The sequence below is a fragment of the Amblyomma americanum genome, chromosome 3 (assembly GCF_052857255.1).
Source record: "Amblyomma americanum isolate KBUSLIRL-KWMA chromosome 3, ASM5285725v1, whole genome shotgun sequence".
NCBI classification, from domain to species: Eukaryota; Metazoa; Arthropoda; class Arachnida; order Ixodida; family Ixodidae; genus Amblyomma; species Amblyomma americanum.
The window spans coordinates 152041468-152062052 of NC_135499.1; the positions used below are offsets into that span (position 1 = coordinate 152041468).

At 50.2% G+C, this 20585-nt stretch overlaps 1 protein-coding gene across 1 annotated transcript; it reads right to left on the reverse strand.

Moving 5' to 3' along the window:
* Positions 1-4943: 4943 nt before the first annotated feature.
* Positions 4944-12498, reverse strand: LOC144123395 (uncharacterized). Its single transcript, XM_077656235.1, has 3 exons — positions 11589-12498; positions 7755-7859; positions 4944-5316 (listed from the first exon to the last, which is right to left on the reverse strand). The coding sequence occupies exons 1-3, from the start codon at positions 12426-12428 to the stop codon at positions 5131-5133; spliced, it is 1131 nt and encodes a 376-aa protein (XP_077512361.1). The 5' UTR covers positions 12429-12498; the 3' UTR covers positions 4944-5130.
* Positions 12499-20585: the final 8087 nt, after the last annotated feature.

The following is a 20585-nucleotide window of genomic DNA, read 5'->3' on the forward strand; positions in this document are numbered from 1 at the left end:
ACAAAAGTCTCCAGGAAGCCGAAAACAGTTTTTAGCCGGTGACTCGAAATGCCACTTGTGTAAATGAAAGTCGGACCCACGGACTGCGATGAGAGATGGGGAAATGAGGTTGGGGCTGGCATACATCTCATTGCGCCACAATGGCTTTTTTTGCATCCTGGAGACATGTTTTTGCCGCTATTCCAATTTATTAGGTATACTCTTTACAGGACAAAGAAGCAATTCGTATTAGAAGTCTTCGTATTCATTTCTACCGGTTCAGGTAGCACGTTCATCGAAATTTCATTACAGGGCAGTTATTGCAATTAATCTTCATCGAAAGAGAATCCCAACTGTACAAGCTGTATCAGAAAGTTTTCGGAGTAGCTCTGTAGAGCGCCTACAAAAGGCAGTTCAGGAGTGCGCTCACAGGGATGGTGACGTCATTATTTGATAATTAGTCAGTGTGCCAAAATACTTATTGCTGCGGCGGTGATTTCACAAGATGTGTGCGGCAGTTAGCGACTGTGTCATGAACGATAAATTAGAACAACTTAGAACGATAACTTAAAACAAATGAGAAATTCTGCCACTGCGACGTTAAACGCGCTTCGGGAAGCGTATCGCGATGAGGCAGAGACTCTGACTCGTACCCAACGTTTCGAATGGCACAGGCGCTTCAGACGTGGAAGAGCGTCCCTTGAAGATGAGTGGTTTAAAAGACCTTCCAAAAGAAGCACTACGGAAAACGTGTGACATGTTCGGGAACTTGCGCATGAGGAGAAGAACAAGAATAATAAAACTTTATTCGAGACCAATACTAAAGCCCAGTGAAAAATTCGCTGTGATTTAGCTCTGGTTAAACCTGGCGTGATGCGATAGCTACAGCTGGCCGAGTGGAACTTGCTGTCAGTCTTTCGCCGCTCCGTTTCTCTGGGAGTTCCTTCTTCATCTTCGTCCCAATTGAAACGGCGCATGCGCACAGCTGTTGCAGCTCGGTTTCGCCGCCGCGCCGCGGCGCCGGTAGCAGCAGCTGCTCCGCACCACATGACCAGCCATGTGGCCAACCACGTGACGAACCACGTGATCAGCCACGGCGCCGCGAACCGGCAGCTGCTCCGCACCACGTGACCAATCACGTGACAGCGTGGCGGCGCAGCCACGGCGTGGCGGCGCCGCTACGCTGAAGGCTCGAAATGCTACCGTCATGTAGCTATCACTACAAAAGCAAACTTGCTCCGCTAAGGCCTGTTGGTCAGCTGCTGCTTTCGTGTGAAGCCAAGCACTCCAGGAGGAACGGGGGAGAGTAAGGGAAATAAGGGGCTCTAATGGAGTGTTACGTGAGCTTAAACTGTGCTCTGTGGATCTCCGGAAAACCATGAGGGAAACTGCAGACCTCGCTGGTGTATCGTACGGGGGAGTGCAGATAATCCTAGCTCCGGAATTGAACCTGTGACGTGTGGCTGCGAAGTTTGTTCCCAAACTGCTGATGCGTAAGCAGGAAGGGCAGTCTCGATGTGTGCATCCCGTCACTGCGGACTCCTCGATCGCCACCAATATGTTAGCGCTTTCGCAGCCGCCCTACTTGGCATATTTAATGCCTGCCAGCTTATTTTCCCCTCGGATTAAGATGAAGACACAGCTGATCTCCAGCGCAAATCGCCAACAAACGTGTACACGCTTGCACAAAACGACTTCCAGGCCGCTTTTCAGCAGTGTCAGGAACGCTGTTACGCTTGCATTGGTGCTGAAAGTGGCTGTTCCAAGATAGGTGCGTAATGTACGTTCTTGTCAACGGAGCTCCTGCGGAAACTTTTTGATATGCTATCAAAATTATCAAGCCGCCACTTCGGGCGTCTCAGAATAGCTGAACGCGGCAACACCAGGCGCATTATTTGTCGGGCGTAAAGAAGTAGCTCCTATTCGTTGGCGGGTGGCGATGTCGGGCCGTGCTGTGAGGCCCATGAAGCTCTCCGGGCGGTCTGATGCAGAGGCGAAAAGTGGAGACTGCGCATTATCTTTAAAGAAAAGCGTGATCTACATGTTTATCCGTCTCCTATGTCGACATGGAGTTCAATAGAGAACATGCAGAGAGCACGGCGATGCCATCGATAGCACATCCAGAAAGCCCTTTTACTTTTGACGAAGTGCATTCAGGTAAGAATTACCGCAAGTGACGTTGATTTCTCATGGGTACTACAACAATAACATTAAAATGTGTATGCGTGTTTCAGATCAAGCCGTGATTCGAACCTCTTGGCGGATGGTGAAACTCATGTTTTAAAAGCGAACCTCGAGTTCTGTCAGCCTGAAAATGCTCGATATTCCTGAGGGATACGCCAGGTTTTTGACATGACGTCATCATTGTCATCATCATCACCATCATCATCACCATCATCATCATCATCATCATCATTATCATCAGCCTGACTGCGCCCACTGCACGGCAAAGGCCCCTCCCATGTCTCTCCAATTAACCCTGTCCTTTGCCAGCTGCGGCCATCGTATCTCCGCAAGCTTCTTAATCTCATACGCCCACTTAACTTTCTGACGCCCCCTGCTGCGCTTGCCTTGGAATCCACTCCGTTACATTTAAGGATCAGCGGTTATCTTGCCTTCACATCACAGGCCCTGCCCAAGCCCCTTTCTTCCTCTTGATTTCGACTCAGATTTGTTCCCGCACCCATTCTGCCCGCTTCCGGTATCCTAACGTTACACCTGGCATTTTTCTTTCCATAGCTCGCTGCGTTCTCCTCAACTTAAGCTGAACCCTTTTCGTTAGCCTCCACGTTTCTGCCCCGTAGGTGAGCGCCGGTAAGATACAGCTGTTTTACACTTTTCTACTGAGGGATGTTAGTAAACTGCCGTCCATCATCTGCGAGAACCTGCCATATGCGCTCCACCCCATTCTTATCCTTCTAGTTATTTCCCTCTCATGATCCGGCTCAGCGGCCAGTACCTGCCCTAAGTAGGCGTATTTCCTTACACTTGAAGCACCTCGCTACCAATTGTAAACTGCTGGTATCTTGCGAGACTGTTGAATATTACTTTTGTATTTCTGCGTGTTTATTTTAAGACCTATCATTCTGGCTTCTCTAACTTACTGATCATGCTTTGCAGCTCATCTCCTGAGGGACTTATCAATTCAGTGTCATCAGTGAACTGCAGATTACTTAGCCATTCTCCATTAACTCTTATCCGAAACTGTTCCCAATTCAGACTTCGGAACAAACAACAAACAGCGAGAAGCTTGCGCTGAAGCCGAAGTACGGATAATCCAGTCTACTAGCTTGTAAACTGAAGCGCTATGAAGCGTAAACTAATAGCAAGGAAAAATATCTACCCTTATGGGTGATGCTGCTTCTTGAAGGCGCCGTCTCAGCAACACGCTTTAAATGTGACTTGGCACCGCGAAGTCCATGGCAAATCTACAGTGCGTGTAAACTTAAGTGACATCAGGAGAAGGGTATACCGTGACATGAAGGAAGCAAGGAGGTTCCCCTTCCATCTTAGCCGGGGGAAAGCAGGTACTTCGACTACCTGTCGACTGAAGGGAGGGGCGTAATCAAAGGGCGTCACGAAATGCAGCTTAGTTAAGAGAGCGTTATCACTGAAGCAAGTGGTGCTTATTAAAGTCGCCGGAAATAGACTACCGTCATGCCATCAACGAAATTAATAGAAATGTGCAGAGTTTGGCAGGAGTATGACTGATTTTTCCGGCGCACATAAAACACACGGACGGAGGGAGACTAAGACACCATCGTCCGTGTGTTTTATGTTCGCTGGAAAGATGAGTCATTGTTACAAGCCACTAAATAGCCCAGCTACCAACGCTTTGATACGGTGCCTGCGGAGAAGCTTTATTTTAGGTGTAAGGTGAGGAGGAGCCGGAGTATACAATTAGCGAAAGGCGTTTCCGGCCTTCCAAATGGGGCCAAGAGTTACTGTTCAGTCCTTATTCATTTTGTGTTATGCTATGAGGTCCTAAGGCGCTGGCGCGCAAACATTCATTCAGGCATTCCGACTACACTAACGTTGCTTCAGCGCACTAGGCAATTTAGCAGGAAAACTGATCCGCAGGCTAAAACGTTTCAGCATGTGTGCGGAGACCGCGCCTCATCGTAGAGTTGATTTATTCTCTAGTTGTGTTTAAAAGCGTTGGTGCATAATCATCCGGTGCATCGTTTTGGACTCGGAGATTAGGCATCTGCGATGCCATCACATTGTTCAACGCATGGCTGCCGCTTTTCTTTTTGCTGAAAAAGTACCGTTGAGTACAGAGCCAGATGTGTGTAACCAGCGAGACCCTGTTTCGATTCTAAAACAAAAAAGTTACTGAATTCGCAAACATCAGCTCCATTTGCGTACACACAACCGGCGAGGTATTATGCAGCGTGTGGAGCGTACACTGCGGCGAGACACCACGAGCCAGAGTGCGTATGGGTCGGACCACCTCTCGACTTTGCTGTATCTCGTGGACAGAGCATACTTGAGCTGACTGACACGGAGGAAATAGGGCATATTTATCTCGCTGTCTCGCGCTCACTTTATTTCCACCCTGCTTGCCAAGCTGCCCGATAACTAAGGTGTTAGGTTTCCCGAGGCACTTCCGGTGCATATGGACGCACACACAAAAAATATCATATTCGAAAAACAGCGAAGACTTTCCGAGGTAGCTTTGTCGAGCTTCTTGGCGACGGAAAGGTTGCAAGTCCACTGTGCTTCGTTGAACCTTTCAAGGTTATAGAAATAAAAGAGCCATTACTGAATCTGAGAAATATGTCTTGCTTTTCCTAGTAGCCGTATGGCTGCGTTTTGGTGAGCGCTGATGAGTAATTACTTCGTTATTTAAAGGTAACCTAAATTCGCGGATTGGTTGAAGAGCCGCGCATTTGTTAAGTGCGTTGCGTTGAGTGCTTGGATGCACTATATAATTCGAAGCTTATTTCAAACTGTGGGCGGGAACTCATGGACGCCAGTTTATTCATCCCCTCAGTGGCCACCCGAGCTAAGCCCCGAAAGTGGCGGAAACCAGGCTGAAATTTTTGCAACTTCAACGCCGTTAACCTTCTGTGTCGGCAACTTCACATTCTCATGTCAGTGCATGCCTGACTGGGGTGTGTCCAAGACCCGCCGTGGTCGTGGTCCAGGTCACTTGAATGTGACCATGGTGACGAACTCGTCGAAGGTCAGCTTCCCCTTGGCGTCCTTGTCCGCCACGCGTATCATCTCGTCCACGTCCTCAGTGGACAGCTTCTGGCCCAGCGTGGTCATCGCCTGGCGAATCTCGGCGCAGCTCACGAAGCCGTCACCGTTGCGGTCGAACACCCTGAACACCTGCACAATAGGCCGATTTGTCGCGAGTTTTGTACGCCATCGTCCCCGCCGTAGCTGTAGTCTAGCTATAGCGAATGCTGAATGGCAGCCATCGCTGGAAGGCCAAGCTCGGCTTCTCAAGAGAACTACTTATATTTGCAGCTATCTGCTGCTGTGAGGATTATTTTGTCTCTTGTTTTATTCCTGGAGAATAAAGCATTCGAAAATCATTGTTTTTTTTTCTACTTGAAGGCATGCAATGATGTGTGTGGGTCCCAGATGCGACAGTGGCATCCGAAATCGGCCGCAGAAAACACTGTTGCTAGACTAGACGCTGGTCACGTGGTCACCACATATCTGAGTACAGTTCTGAGGCGACTGTACTACTGGGAGCACTACAGGCATTGTGGTACCGGCAGAAAGAGTCAACATGATGGGACCCACTTACAGAGCATGTCGCATTCACGAACCAACATGGAACTGAAAAAGTTTGCTTCTGCCCTCCATCACAGCTCTATTGTGATCGCTAAGAAGGAAACGATGCAGGGTGGCCAATTTGCTGGCGTATTTAATGACGTCGGTATGCAATGTGCACACATCCGAATGTTACTGCCTGTCCATACGCCGCCGCCGCAGGGAAAGCGCTGCAGATGCGAGTGGGAGGGGGAGGGGCTGTGGTGCTCTTTGGTGCTTTTAGCTCGTTCGGTGTCGTCCCTACCACTCAACATCGGCACCGTGGGTACAAACTAAAAACGCTCTGTTCTCTTACAATCCTTGGGAATTTAAATCTCTTTTGCAACGAGAGATCCACCTTGGGACACTTTGCACGGTGTTAGTCGTCCTTCGATTATAAAGCAGACCGTAACAAATCCGGATAAGCAAATACATGTCGGGTAGAAAAAAAAAACATCGGACTACCGGGAAGCGACAATGAGGATGATGGCAGAGGTGTGCGACGCGCCGCATCGGAGGCGGAGCGCACCATGAGGGCCAGGCAACGGGCCTACAGAGGGCACCGAATTGCGTGTGTAACGCGATCGAAACGTTAATCGTGAAATTTCCAAAGCTAATCTGTGCCTTCTTCGTACTCTTGCGTTTCCCAACAGCAGCTGCCCCTGACACTTGTTTTCCGATTTCGTGGTGTACAGTCGTCCACAGAAATGTCTAGAGCACTCTAACGGCGCACCGGAGAGTACACCGGCGTCATTTAAGAGTGGCCTAGAGGTCGAAACAAGATCTTACCATGCATGCACATTCCCAATGAATTTAAGTTCGAATTTATTGCGCTTTTGAGAATACATCAATGGAACAGAGGCAAAAGACGGTAATGAAGACCGCCTGAGTAGGCCCTTGCGCCTTCATAACTCGGCGACACAAACACGAAGCAGCCGTAGAGTAGAGCTGGTACTAACAACTGGTTGATCGTGTTTAGCCCCTCATGTCATTATTAAAGGCTATGTTGGGTAGGACACGCAGTCGCGATTATAAAAATGCACAACAGAGCACGCCGTGCGAGCGCTCTAGACAGGTATGCGTATGGACGACTCTATACGGTATGCCCCGCAGAGGACCCTAAAATGCAAGAGCACTTTGAACAAGCACATGCAAAGAAGAGCGGTTTGAAGAAACGGCGTTGCAGCCGCGGTCGCCAAATGTAGCCCAGCCTAAGAACTAAACCTAATTTTTAAGCCGCACCTGTTTACATTCTGTTTGACAGCGCAGACTGCTCTTTGAACGCAGTATGTACTCCTGTCGGGCACCAGCGACCGGTGGAAGCCTTTATTTCTGAGGGTTTGAAATCGAGGCAGACCAGAGTCACTTCAACGGCAAAAACTCCCGTCCGCTACCTAATCACTCTTAGCAGTACTGTAAGCTTTAGCATATTTCGTGCGAAAAAACACAAACCGCGCTTACCGATCACTGCCAGTTTGTCCAAAGACATTTAGCCTAATTGCCAGCCAGGCATTAGGGGAGAGATAAAAGAAAGTTTCGCCCTCCCAACCCTTTACGCAGTGGTATCTCCAATATAATAAATGATTGGTTTTTTTTTTGGGGGGGGGGGAAGAAAATGGCGCAGTATGTCTCATATATCGTTGGACACCTGAACCACGCCGTAAGGGAAGGGATAAAGGAGGGAGTGAAAGAAGGAAGAAAGGGGTGCCTTAGTGGAGGGCTCCGGAATAATTTCGGCCGCCTGGGAATCTTTAACGTGCACTGACATCGCACAGCACACGGGCGCCTTAGCGTTTTTTCCTGCATAAAAACGCAGCCGCCGCGGTCGGGTTCGAACCCGGGAGCTCCGGATCTGTAGTCGAGCGCCCTAACCCCTGAGCCACCGCGGCGGGTCCAATATAATAAATAATCTTTACCATACTGCCCCTTCCTTAAGAAAAGGTCTTGGCCGCATGCCTGCAGCTAGCGTTCGAATCTTAGCACACGTATGATTTTTTTCCACGTACTTGCTTGAACTGGTCCTCGGCATCCATGGCCAGCACGTCTTTGGTCATCATGGCGATGAACTCGCTGAAACTGATGCTCGCCTTCAGCGTGGGTCCCAGCAGCTCCTGCAAATGGCCAGGACACATCTTATCACCGGCATTCCAAGCAGCTTGAATATCTTATCACTGCAGCACAGACGGCTGCACATCATCATCATCTTCAACGGGCGCAAACAGCACTGCCATAAATTAGCGCATGCCCTTTGTTCCCTTTGGTCCCTTGTTCGTAATGAAAGCGAACCCCTTTCAAGACAGGCCTTTAAGCAGATGGCTTTCGAACTCGCTACTAAAATCTAAAGGAATTCTCTTCGTTCCAGTTTCAGAACCAAGGCAGGTCGCCTTAAAATAGGTTACAGATTTGCTCATTAAGTACCCTGGAAGGAGATGGCACTGGCCGAACGCCCTGCCAGATAAAAATTGGCTGTGGTTTAGCTCTGGTTCACACTAGTTGAATTGCGAAAGCTTCGTTTCCTCGGCACGTCGCCTAGCTACGCAGCGTCTCATTCCGACACTCTCAAAAACTCAAACCGGTCTCTTCCGCAGTTGAAGAGTCACTCCGGGACGTGGCACGACTTCTAGCCGCACATTCGTTACGACGCTTCTCGTGTCGTGCGGCGCGTTCTTCTGCCGTCTCTTGAGCGCGTTGTCTCTTCCTCGCTTCGTTCTTCCGTTGTTGCCTTTCTTTCGCGCTATCCACAACGACTAGAATCCACTGCTGTTGTGCTGTTGTTGCTGATCATCATCATCATCATCATCATCATCATTATCATCAGCCTTACTACACCCACTGCAGGGCAAAGGCCTCTCCCATGTCTCTCCAATTAACCCTGTCCTTTGCCTGCTGCGCCCACCCTATTCCTGCAAACTTCCTAATCTCATCCGCCCACCTAACCTTCTACCACCGCCTGCTACGCTTGGCTTCTCTTTGAATTCACTCCGTTACATTTAAGGACCAGCGGTTATCTTGCCTTCGCAGTACATGCCCTGCCCAAGCCCATTTATTCCTCTTGATTTCGACTAGGATGTCATTTACACGCGTTCGTTCCCTCAACCACTCTGTCCGCTTCCGGTCTCTCAATGTAACACCTATCAATTTCCTTTCCATGGCTCGCTGTGTTGTCCTTAACTTATGCTGAACCCTTTTCGTTAGCCTCCACGTTTATGCCCCGTAGGTGAGTACCGGTAAGATACAGCTGTTGTACACTTTTCTCTTTAGGGATATTGGTAACCTGCTATTCATGATCTGAGAGAACCTGCCATATGCGCTCAACCCCTTTCTTATCCTTCTAGTTATCTCCCTCTCATGATCCGGATCAGCTGTCACTGCCTGCCCTAAGTAGACGAATTCCTTTACCAGTTCCAGCACCTCATTGCCAATTGTGAACTGCTGTTTCCTTGCTAGACTGTTGAATATTACTTTGGTTTTCTGAATGTCAATCTTTAGACCCACCATACTGCTCTGTCTGTCTAACCCATTGATCATTATTTGAAGTTCATCTCCTGAGTGACTCAGCAAGGCAATGTCATCAGCGAAGCGCAGATTATTTAGGTATTCTATTAACTCTTATCCACAACTGTTCCCAGTTCAGGTCTCGGAATACCTCCTGTAAACAGGCGGTGAATAGCATTGGCGAGATCGTGTCCCCTTGCCTGACGCCTTTCCTTATTGTAATCTTATTGCTGACTTTATGGAGGACTATGGTAGCTGTACAGTTCCTATATATATCTTCCAGGATTTTGACATAAGGCTCATCTACGCCCTGATTTCGCAATGTCTGTATGACTGCTGAGGTTTCCACTGAGTCAATTGCTTTCTCATAATCAATGAAGGCTATATACAGGGGTTGGTTGTATTCTGCGCATTTCTTTATCATCTGAAATACAGTGTGAATATGATCCATTGTGGAATATCCTTTACGAAAGCCTGTCTGATCTTTTGGTTAATTAAAGTATAAGCTTGCCCTGACTCTATTAGCGATTACATTAGTAAATACGTTGTAGGCAACGGACAGTAAGCTGATCGGTCTGTAATTTTTCGTCCTTGGCGTCTTCTTTCTTATGAATTAAGATTTTATTTGCGTTCTTCCAAGCTTCTGGTACGGTCGAGGTCACAAGGCATTGCGTTTAATGGGTGGCTAGTTTTTTTAGCAGAATCTCTCCTCCGTCTTTCAACAGATCTGCTGTTCCCTGATCCTCACCAGCTGCTTTTCCCCTTTGCATTGCTCCTAAGGCTTTCTTTATTTCCTCTTTCGTTACTGGCGGGATGACGCATTGCTGTGCGCTACTGTCTCAATCATTGACGGTCTGATTGCATTGGCTACTGTATAGATTTGTATAGAACTTTTCGGCTACGTGAACTATCTTATCCATATTGCTAATGAAATTACCCTCCTTAATTGTATCTTAACGCATACATCTGGTTTTTACCTATGCCTTGTTTCCTCTTCACCACTTTTATGCTACCTCCGTTCTTTAGAGCATGCTCGATTCTCTCCATATTCAACTTCCTAATGTCGGCTACCTTGAGCTTGTTTATTAACTTCGATAACTCTGGTAGTTATATTCTCTCTGTAGGGTTAGACGACTTCATGCTCTCGCGTTTCTTAATCAAATCTTTCGTCTCCTGAGATAGCTGTGGTGTATCGGGCAACTAGACGCGGCTTAGCGTCTGTAACGTTGAGTGCGTTCCGCACACTGGATAGGCAGCGCGCTCACCCTACCACCCGCATTTCAATTAATGGTTGATCGCGAGAGGTTGGTCACCTAATGAACGCTGCGGCCTGTATACTTCCCTCAGACTGACTTGACAACCGCAGTTTTCATCGCGCGACATCACGCGATTGTCACGTGACTGTTCTACCGCCCTCTACCGACGAATCGAAAGGTCAAGTGGCGGGACACCATTGTGGACCACATATAGTAAGGCCTATAGCCACACTTTACCTCTGGCTCACTTGAAGTTCAACCAACATTTAACCCACGGCGAAATCGTCTTTACCTAGCGTAGTGAAGCTTCTGCTTCAAAACCGCGATACATTAAGGGCGATCCACATGGAGCGAACTTGCGCTGCGGATTTTGAGCGTCGCGGCGGAACGCCGACGCACCACCACCGTGCAGCACCACAAGCGGCGGAAAACGGGCGGCTGCCGCCAGACCGCAGCCGCCAGGATTTCAGCATTACTGGAAACGGCGTGATTCTATATGCTTATTAAAATGCTGAAAAGAACAGCTTTGCATTTAAAATTAAGCTAGTATCGATTCCATGACGACAAAGAGAACGAATTATTCTTTGTGACCCTTTTACGAACCAAAATAGTTAACCTCTTTGAACCTCCCGCGCTTCCTGACGTCACCCGACGCGTAGTGGCTAAGCCTAGCAGCCTTAAAAATACAGAAGCATTCTGAAACTCTGGCGCGTTTCTTCGCTAAAATTTTGTGGTGCGGGCATCTTCAGACCAAGTGGAAGCTCCATGTGACTTTTGTTTGCCATGAACGTGAGGCACAGTGTAGCGGCAACGGCGAGTTCATGGTGAAGCGAGCGGCCGCTTCGGCAGGCGCGGCCATGTTGTAGACGCGGGCGGAAGCCAGACGCAGTCGCGCCCTGATTGGTCCACACTGACAGCGCACGTTTGCCGCTTCCGGCCAGCGGCTGACCGCCGGGCGGTCATATCTAGCCCGGCTTGATCGGCGGCCGGACGCCAGTTTTGCGCGAGAAAAACGCTCCATGTGGGTCCCCCTTTACACATTCGTTACAAAGCAGCGAAAAGCGGCGCAATTAAAATGCTGTTACGTGCCTGAAGGTCCGATTCGGTGAGCTTGTAGCCGAGGGAGCGCAGCACAGTTCCCAGCTCGGAAGCGGGAATTTGGCCGCTGCCTTCTGCGTCATGTACTTCGAACGCCTTCTTGAAGTCTGCCACACGGTCGTCGCTCAGGTTACCGTTTAGCTTGTATGCCGGAGCCTGAGCATTGGGTTCGGCTACCTGAGGTTCAGCTACCTGAGGTTCGGCTGCCTTTGGTTCAGCTACCTTGGGTTCGGCAGCCTTAGGCTCGGCTGCCTTCGATTCGGCCGCCTTAGGTTCGGCTTCCGTGGGTTGGGCCGCCTCGGGCTCAACGACGTGTTCCCCACTAAGGTTCACGTGTAGCTTAGCAGCCAATTGCAAGGCTTCTTCATTCTCGACCTTCGGGACGTCTGTCACCCGCTCCCCGCTCAGGTTCGCGTTCAACTTGCCCTCATCCACAGGAGCCTGCTTCTTCGACTCGGCACTGTCGACGCCAGCCACAGCCACGTGTTCAGCGCTCAAAATCACGTTCGGCTTGGTTCCCACCGATGGAGAATCCTCGTTCTTGGCCATGGGGGCATCGGTCACGCGTTCCCCGCTCAGGTTCGCGTTGAGCTTATTCATGGGAGCCGCAGCATCGTCCGACTCGGCAATCTTGCAGTCGGATGCCAGTTCCTCGCTGAGGTTAGCGGTGAGCTTGCCGGCCACGGCAGCGTCCGTCTTCGGCCCAGCGTTCTTGGACTCGGAGACCTGTTCGCCGCTCAGCGTTGCGGCCGCCTTGCCCGCCTGCGCCGGGGCGTCTTTCCCAGACGCGGCGTTCATGCAAGGGCTCCGGTCTTCTGAGGTCGACGCCATTCTCCAGCTGGCCGAAAGGACGGTGGCAGCCGAAACGATCTACCGCTCGCAGAGCGCCACCTGTCCGCCGCAATCAGACCATGGCGCACGAGAGGACACTTAAATGCGGGACAAAAGAAAGAAAAGAATGATGAATATGGGAGCGTCCCGCACCTGAAATCCGCTATCTTTTTATTAGGCACAAAAAGAAAGCAGGCGTTTTAAATCAAGGGCAGTATTTTCTTTTATACTAGAATATACCTTTCCTCGGTTCGTAAACTAACCTTGAGAAGATGACGATAAGGCCTCTCAAGGGCAGTTCTGAGGGACGAACTTGGGGGGTCGTTGGCGCCGTGTTTGAAGTGATGTCGGTGCCGCCGCGAGAGCGTTTGCGGGCTCTTCTTTTCTGGAATTCGTTGCCAGCTTGAAAGGGGAGTGAATATGTCAAGCAACTGCACGGCAGAAAGGTAAATGCTGTTGAGAGCTTCCACTATGCAAGTCCCGAAAGTGAGAAAACTTTTGAGATCACTGAAGCGACCTGCATTGGAGAAAGGCGAAAGCATTGCGTTGCTTCTATGTATAGACATACAGTGACAATAGCGGATGTGACGTCATGGAACTTTCTAGAACGCGGGTTCTTTTCCACGATTGGGAGCCCTCCACTGCGGCACCTCTTTCTTCCTTTCTTCTTTCACTCGCTCTATCCCTTCCCTTACGGCGCGGTTAACGTGTCCGCCGATATGTGAGACAAATACTGCGCCATTTTCTTTCCCTAAAAACCACTTTTCAATTTTTTTTTCATTATTTGTAGCTATTGCTACATTACGGTAGCATTTCGAGCCTTCAGCGTGCCGGTGGCATTTGGCGGTGGCATGTGGCGGAGGCACGTGATGGTGGCAGCACAGCACGACGTGGCGGTGCCGCCACCGCCACGTGCTCACGGGGTTGGTCACGTGACCAGAAACGTGGTACGGAGGAGCTGCTGCTGCCGACGGCGAGGCGTGCCGGCGAAACCGAGCTGCGACAGCTGTGCACCTGCGCCGTGTCAAATGGGACGAAGATGAAGAAAGAACGCCCAGAGAAACTGAGCGGCGAGACTGAATGTTTGCTCTGCCGTTCAAAATTATCTCCGAGAATCAAAACATCTACCATCATGAGCTTTCGTCCTGCCCATCCCATTATCAGCTTCTGTATTTCGGTTTTTACAACCACTTATAGTAATCCCTACCCCTTCTTTGCCTAAATTTTAGTTTGTATGACCCCCCTAACCTCCTGCAACCACCTCGGCTACGGAAACTGTGCGCTCCAAATTTTGGTAGGTCATCCCATGCTTGCCACATGCAACTGGTCATTTAAATAGTCACCGCCTGGTTATGGCCAATCACCCTTGTGGGTATGTGCGATTGTGTGAGGTAAAAAACAACAACAACAACAACAAAGAGACTGACACTGCAATCCAACTGAGAAAGTTACACTCGGCCAGCTGTAGCTATCGCGTCACTCCAAGTTTAACCAGAGCTAAACCACCACCAATTTTAACGCGACAGCGTTAAGGAGCTCGTGTCGCAGAAAAGCCGGTGTCGTCGGCGTCGGCGTCTTTGGCCATGAGCCAAAAATGGCGTATCTCGGTGGACACCTGAACCGCGCCGCAAGGGATTGATTGATTGATTGATTGATTGATTGATTGATTGATTGATTGATCGATCGATCGGTCGATCGATCGATTTTTCCTTCCCTTACGGCGCGATCCGGTTTCCCACCGGGAAATGCGAGACAGGCGTCATTTACTTTCCTTAAAAGCAATTGTTCATTTCATTTTCCTTCAATTACGGCCTGGTTCGGGTGTCCGCCGAGATGTGTGAGACAAGCGTCTTTTCCTTAAATTGTCCAACGGGCCATGCGTCGCGACGAACGGGCGATGGCGTTCCGTGTGCTCCTCCGCAACGCTGCGAAACGCTATTATTATTATTATTATTATTATTATTATTATTATTATTTATTATCCCTTCCCTCGCGGCGTGGTTTAGGTGTCCGCCGATATGAGAGCGATACGGTGCCATTTCTTCCACGAGAACCAGTTTTCATTTTTTCCCTCCGTACACATTCACTTCCTTCTTCTCATACAGATGCTGATCAGCAGGAACCACTGGAAATTGGACTCATTTTCGATAATCCAGCAGCATACTACAGGAACGCTGGCGATCTTACGTCATCATGAGCGGCACCCTATCATGCTTTCTACCCGGCTGACTGCAAAAGCGCATGCGTCCACGCAACGAGCGCCTGCGACCATAGAGTTTCTTACTATTAACTAGAGGGAAAGCTGGCGCCGCAGTTTGCATGGAGCTTCCTCGAGACCACTTCAGCCACCATGGGTGCTCTAAGCATCATGTGGAGGAGAGCTACCGGGAGCAGAACCACAACCTTTGACCAAAAGATAATGAAAAAACAAACGTTGTTCAATAATCAAGAATGTCCTAACATTCATTATCTTGTCTATAAAGTGCGACAAACGAGCTTCTAGAAAAGCATGTAAACCAGCCGAAGTGTCTAAGTGGTTACTGCGTTCGGCTGCTGACCCGAAAGAGGCTAGTTCGATCTCGGCCGCGGTGGCCCAATTTCGATGGCCCATGTACGATGGCCATGTAGAGGCCCATGTACTGTGCGACGTCAGTGCTCGTTAAAGAACCCCAGGTGGTCGAAATTTCCGGAGCCCTTCACTAGGGTGTCTCTCATAGCCTGAGTCGTTTTGGGATGTTAAACCCTCATAAACCAAACCAAACCAAACCAGAAAAGCATGGAAATGTAAATTTTGTCCAAAATCAGCGGTGGCTTGCTCTCCTATTCGCCTACTATCGTACACCACAAAATCTGATATTTCGAGCTTAGCAGGCGCATTTTTAAAATGAAACATGTTTTCAGAAAAATGTATTCGCTTAAACTCTTTAAGAGGTTTTTTAATATCATTTCAAAAAACAGAAACCATTTATTTGTGTCGTGTGATGTTGCGTTTTCGCTGCTATGGCTTTTGCGCACTACGTTCGCGCCAAAGTCGCCTGCGCGCGGGGCGCGCCGTGGACGGAATGGCACATCTCTAACGCCACTCTATGTTCTAAAAAAAAAAAACGACTCCCGCACCAAGCAGCTCATCGCCTTATGATCCTTTGAGCGCCCATGGTGGCTGAGGTGCAGCACTGCCAGCTTTCCCTCTTGTTAATAGTAAGAAACTGCCTGCGACGTTTAGATTGCCTAACTTGCACCGCTCACCTTCATCCCTTTCCTTACGGCGGGATTCAGGGGTCCGCCGAGATGTGTGTGGCATTTGTGTTTAAGAGGATTTTATTTTTCCAAAATATCTACAGTGCTAAGGACTCATACTGGGTCATTTCCTTTCGTCCAAACCAATTTTCTGGGTACTCCGGCTCAATAGGCGCTCGTCTAATGAGCCGGGGTACCCCGGTTCGTACCCGACCGCGGCGGCTGCGTTTCGATGGAGGCGAAACGCCAAGGCGCCCGTGTGCTGTGCGATGTCAGCGCACGGTAAAGATTCCCAGGTGGTCGAAATTATTCCGGAGCCCTCCACTACGGCACTTCTTACTTCCTATCTGCTTTCACTCCCACCTTTATTCCTTCCCTTACGGCGCGGTTCAGGTGTCCAACGATATACGGGACAGATACTGCGCCATTTCCTTTCCCCAAAAATCAATTATTATTAGATTTTCACGTGCGCTGTGCTATGACAGTGCAGGTTAAAAACAGCCAGGTGGTCGAAAATTTTTTGGAGCCCTCCACTACGGCGTCTCTTCCTTTTATCTTTCACTCCCTCATTAGCGCTTTCCTTACGACTCCGTTTGTGTGCCAACCGCGATGCGTGAGAGTTAACAACGCGATTTGCTTTCCTAAAAAGAACAACTTTTCACGTGTACTGCTGAGGCTACTATTAAGAAAGACAATAAAAGCATAATTTTGTTTTCGCTTCAGTATCGAATAAAACGCTTTTCTCAGTTAAATATTAAATATAAACGCGTTAGCGAAATGCTTTTTTGTTCGTCATATTTAGGTTCCGCGAAAATCTTCCGCAAATTTTCTTTGAATATGCCAGCTTCAGCTTCGCAAGGTTGAGCGCTGCTCGCAAAAGCCTAATGGTGTACTGAGATGATTGATCGGCTTCACCAGCGGTGTGGATGTTGTTTACTCTGTCTCTTCACTGGTTATATGTTTTCGTGTTACTGCTTGTTGAATATACTTTCGCGCAGTTTGGTGGTGTGCATTTTATATTACCGCTGATATCATTATCTGTAATTAGTGATTCATGTATTATCTCATTCAGAGTAATCAGCATTGTTTATATCCTTGTCTGCTTATCGTGCTAGTTATTAATGGCGGTTTAACGTCCGAAAGCGGCTTAGGATGGGAGAGAGGCCGTAGTGAAGGGCTTCGAAAATTAAAAAGAAAGTTTGTGGACGCTTAAGCTTCGCTTTAAGTGTGGAACGCGATAGCGTTTACGCACCCCGTTCGCACCGGCCACTCATTCGCTCGGCAGGCTCTTCAGTCGTACAATGACATAGTTTTCACAAAAACCCTTCTTAGTCCACAGCACAACTTCATATATAGAGCAAGAGAAGTGAGAGAGAGAAGAACTTTATTGTTGGAGGGGAGGCCGGGCACGCCCCTGGGTCTCCGCACGACCCCACTGCACTCAAGTGTTTATGTCCCTAAGGTCCATAACACTGGCAGCCTGGCCGGTGACGATTGTCTGCACAGCCGGGTCCTTTGTGCGCAGCAAGGTCTCCCAGTCCTCCCAGGTGTTGAGGTCCTCTAGGCCGCGCGGGGGAGGGTCCGCCGGGCAGAGGGAGATGATGTGGAGGGAAGAGGCGAATGGTTCTGGGCACAGGGTGCAGGCAGGAGTGGGGAAGCAGGGGTGATAGCGGGCTAGGGTCAGGGGTGAGGGGTGTGTGTGTCTGTAGTTTGCGCCAGAGTGTTGCGTGTTTGTTATCTAGGGAGGGGTGGGGCGGGGGGTAGAGCTGGCGCGAGGCTCTGTAGGCCTGCGTCATCTCGCTGAACGAGTGCATTCGCTCCCTCGCAAATCCCCGATCCGAGGCCACCTGAACCCGGTTGAAAGAACCTCGGGCTAAAAGGTTGGCGGCCTCGTTTCCGGGATTCCCGGAGTGCGCAGGCACCCATATAAGCTCTACATGGCGGGGTGGGGGTGACTCGGGCGAGCCCAGTATGCCAAAAGCAGGGACGTGGACTCGGCCTCGCGCAAAATTAGAATTGCAGTTTTATTACCCGACCGCGGCGGCTGCGTTTTTATGGAGGAAAAACGCTAAGGCGCCCGTGTGCTGTGCGATGTCAGTGCACGTTAAAGATCCCCGGGTGGTCGAAATTATTCCGGAGCCCTCCACTACGGCACCTCTTCTTCCTTTCTTCTTTCACTCCCTCCTTTATCCCTTCCCTTACGGCGCGGTTCAGGTGTCCAACGATATATGAGACAGATACTGCGCCATTTCCTTTCCCCCATAAAACCAATTATTATTTAGAGTCTGTTAAAATGTACTGGGCTTCCGTGCGGGTGATGGCAGTTGCGATGGCGGCTTCCTCTGCAGCCTGCGGGGTGGTGTCAGGGGGGAGAGGTAGTGTGAGGAGGGCGGATGAAGAGCAGTCCACCACGGCTGCGGTTGCTTCGTCACCCGTGCAGGCGGCGTCCACCCATACGGCGTCCGGCTCGGAGCCGTACACTCGGTGGAGTGCCTTCGCACGGGCTCTCCGGCGCTGCTCATGGTAGGAGGGGTGCATATTTTTTGGCAGTGGCTTGATGACCAGCTCTCGGTGAAGGAATCGAGGAATGGGGAGGAGGGTTGAGTCGTTGGCCGGTATTCTGATTCCGAGGGAGTCCAGGATATACCGGCCTGTGGAGGTTTGTGTAAGCCTTATGTATTGGGCCTGTCGATGGTTCTCCACGAGTTTCCCGATCGTGTTGTGGAGGCCCAGGCCTAGTAATCTGTCTGTGGGGGTGTTGAGGGGAAGATGATGTGCGACTTTGAATGCCTTGCGGATCAAGGCATCCAAAGTATTTACGTCGTGTTTGGATAGTTCTAGGTATGGGGTTCTGTAGATCACACGGCTCAGGACAAAGGCATGAATGAGGCGACAGAGGTCGCGCTCCTTCATGCGTCTATGATGGCCCGAAACTCTGCGGATGAGACGCGATATCGCGCCTGCAGCCTGCTTGAGTTTCTTGAGGGTGGTGGTGTTTTTGCCATCGTTCTGGATATGCAGGCCTGGACCTCCACAACACGATCGGGGAACTCGTGGAGACCTATCGACAGGCCCAATACATAAGGCTTACACAAACCTCCACAGGCCGGTATATCCTGGACTCCCTCGGAATCAGAATACCGGTCAACGACCCAACCCTCCTCCCCATTCCTCGATCCCTTCACCGAGAGCTGGTCATCAAGCCACTGCCAAAAAATATGCACCCCTCACACCATGAGCACCGCCGCAGAGCCCTTGCGAAGGCACTCCACCCAGTGTACGCCTCCGAGCCGGACGCCGTATGGGTGGACGCCGCCTGCACGGGTGACGAAGCAACCGCTGCCGTGGTGGACTGCTCTTCATCCGCCCTCCTCACACTACTTCTCCCCCCTGACACCACCCCAGAGGCTGCAGAGGAAGCCGCCATCGCAATTGCCATCCCCCGCACGGAAGCCCAGTACATTTTAACAGACTCTAAAACTGCAATTCTAAATTTTTCGCGAGGCCGAGTCCACGTCCCTGCTTTTGGCATACTGGGCTCGCCCGATTCACCCCCACCTCGCCATGTAGAGCTTATATGGGTGCCTGCGCACTCCGGGAATCCCGGAAACGAGGCCGCCAACCTTTTAGCCCGAGGTTCTTTAAACTGGGTTCAGGTGGCCTCGGATCGGGGATTCGCGAGGGAGCGAATGCACTCGTTCAGCGAGATGACGCAGGCCTACAGAGCCTCGCACCAGCTCTACCCCCCGCCCCACCCCTCCCTAGGTAACAAACACGCAACACTCTGGCGCAAACTACACACACACTCCCCTCACCCCTGACCCTAGCCCACTATCATCCCTCCTTCCCCACTCCTGCCTGCACCTTGTGCCCAGAACCATTCGCCTCTTCCCTCCACATCCTCTCCCTCTGCCCGGCGTACCCTCCCCCGCGCGGCCTAGAGGACCTCAAGACCTGGGAGGACTGGGAGACCCTGCTGCGCTCGGAGGACCCGGCCGTGCAGACAATCGCCACCAGCCGGGCTGCCAGTGTTATGGACCTTAGGGACATAAACACTTGAGTGCAGTGGGGTCGTGCGGAGACACAGGGGCGTGCCCCGACTTCCTCTCCAACAATAAAGTGTTTCTCTCTCTGGCTGCCCGGTCGGGTTCGAACCAGGGTAGTCTAATAAAACTTGAGTGTAGGCTACTCAAGCGAGTAGCAAGCATACACTCGGGAATGAAGGCGACGTACCTCTTACGGCTAGTCCAATCATTTGTAATCAGTAGTATCTCATACGTGGCACCATACCTACGGCTAGCCAAAGCAGAAAAGAACAACGTTGAAATCCTAATACCCAATCCGGAAAGGCGTCCAAACCACCCTAGGCCTCCCCCCGCACGTCAGTGCACGTTAAAGATCCCCAAATGGTCGAAATTATTCCGGAACCCTCCACTATGGCACCTCTTTCATTCCTTCTTCTTCTACTTAGAATAGCGCATACCCACGCAGGGGTATTGGCCAAGGTTCAGTAGATAATCCCAATGAGGTATTTGCGCGGGGAAAAAAAGGCGTGTGAAGACTGAATCAAGATAAAAATTAGAAAAGTGAAATGAATTAAAGAAATATGAATTACCAGGAATATAATCGAGCATTTTTGGACATGCGACAAAATTTTGTATACAGCTAACAAGGTAATCGATGAGTAGCACTTTTGTAATCATGAAGGTAGCCGCAGACACTGCTTAACAGGAATCCCTTTGCGCTCGCACCGAACGAAAGAATAACTGGAAGAGACAGAGGGAGTCCCAACCTCAAAAGAGGGACCTCGAAATATTGTTTTCTCTGAACTGCGAACCGCCGGCAAGAGAGGAGAAAATGATCTATTTTTTCAACTTGCCCACATGATACACAAAGGTTTGTCGCAGCGAACCCCCATCT

Coding starts and splice junctions, on each gene's coding strand:
- LOC144123395 (XM_077656235.1), bottom strand. CDS start 12,428: ATGGCGTCGACCTCAGAAGACCGGAGCCCTTGCATGAACGCCGCGTCT. Junction 7,860..11,588: donor TCACCGAATCGGACCTTCAG/GCACGTAACAGC, acceptor GGCCATTTGCAG/GAGCTGCTGGGACCCACGCT. Junction 5,317..7,754: donor CCGAGGACCAGTTCAAGCAA/GTACGTGGAAAA, acceptor CCTATTGTGCAG/GTGTTCAGGGTGTTCGACCG.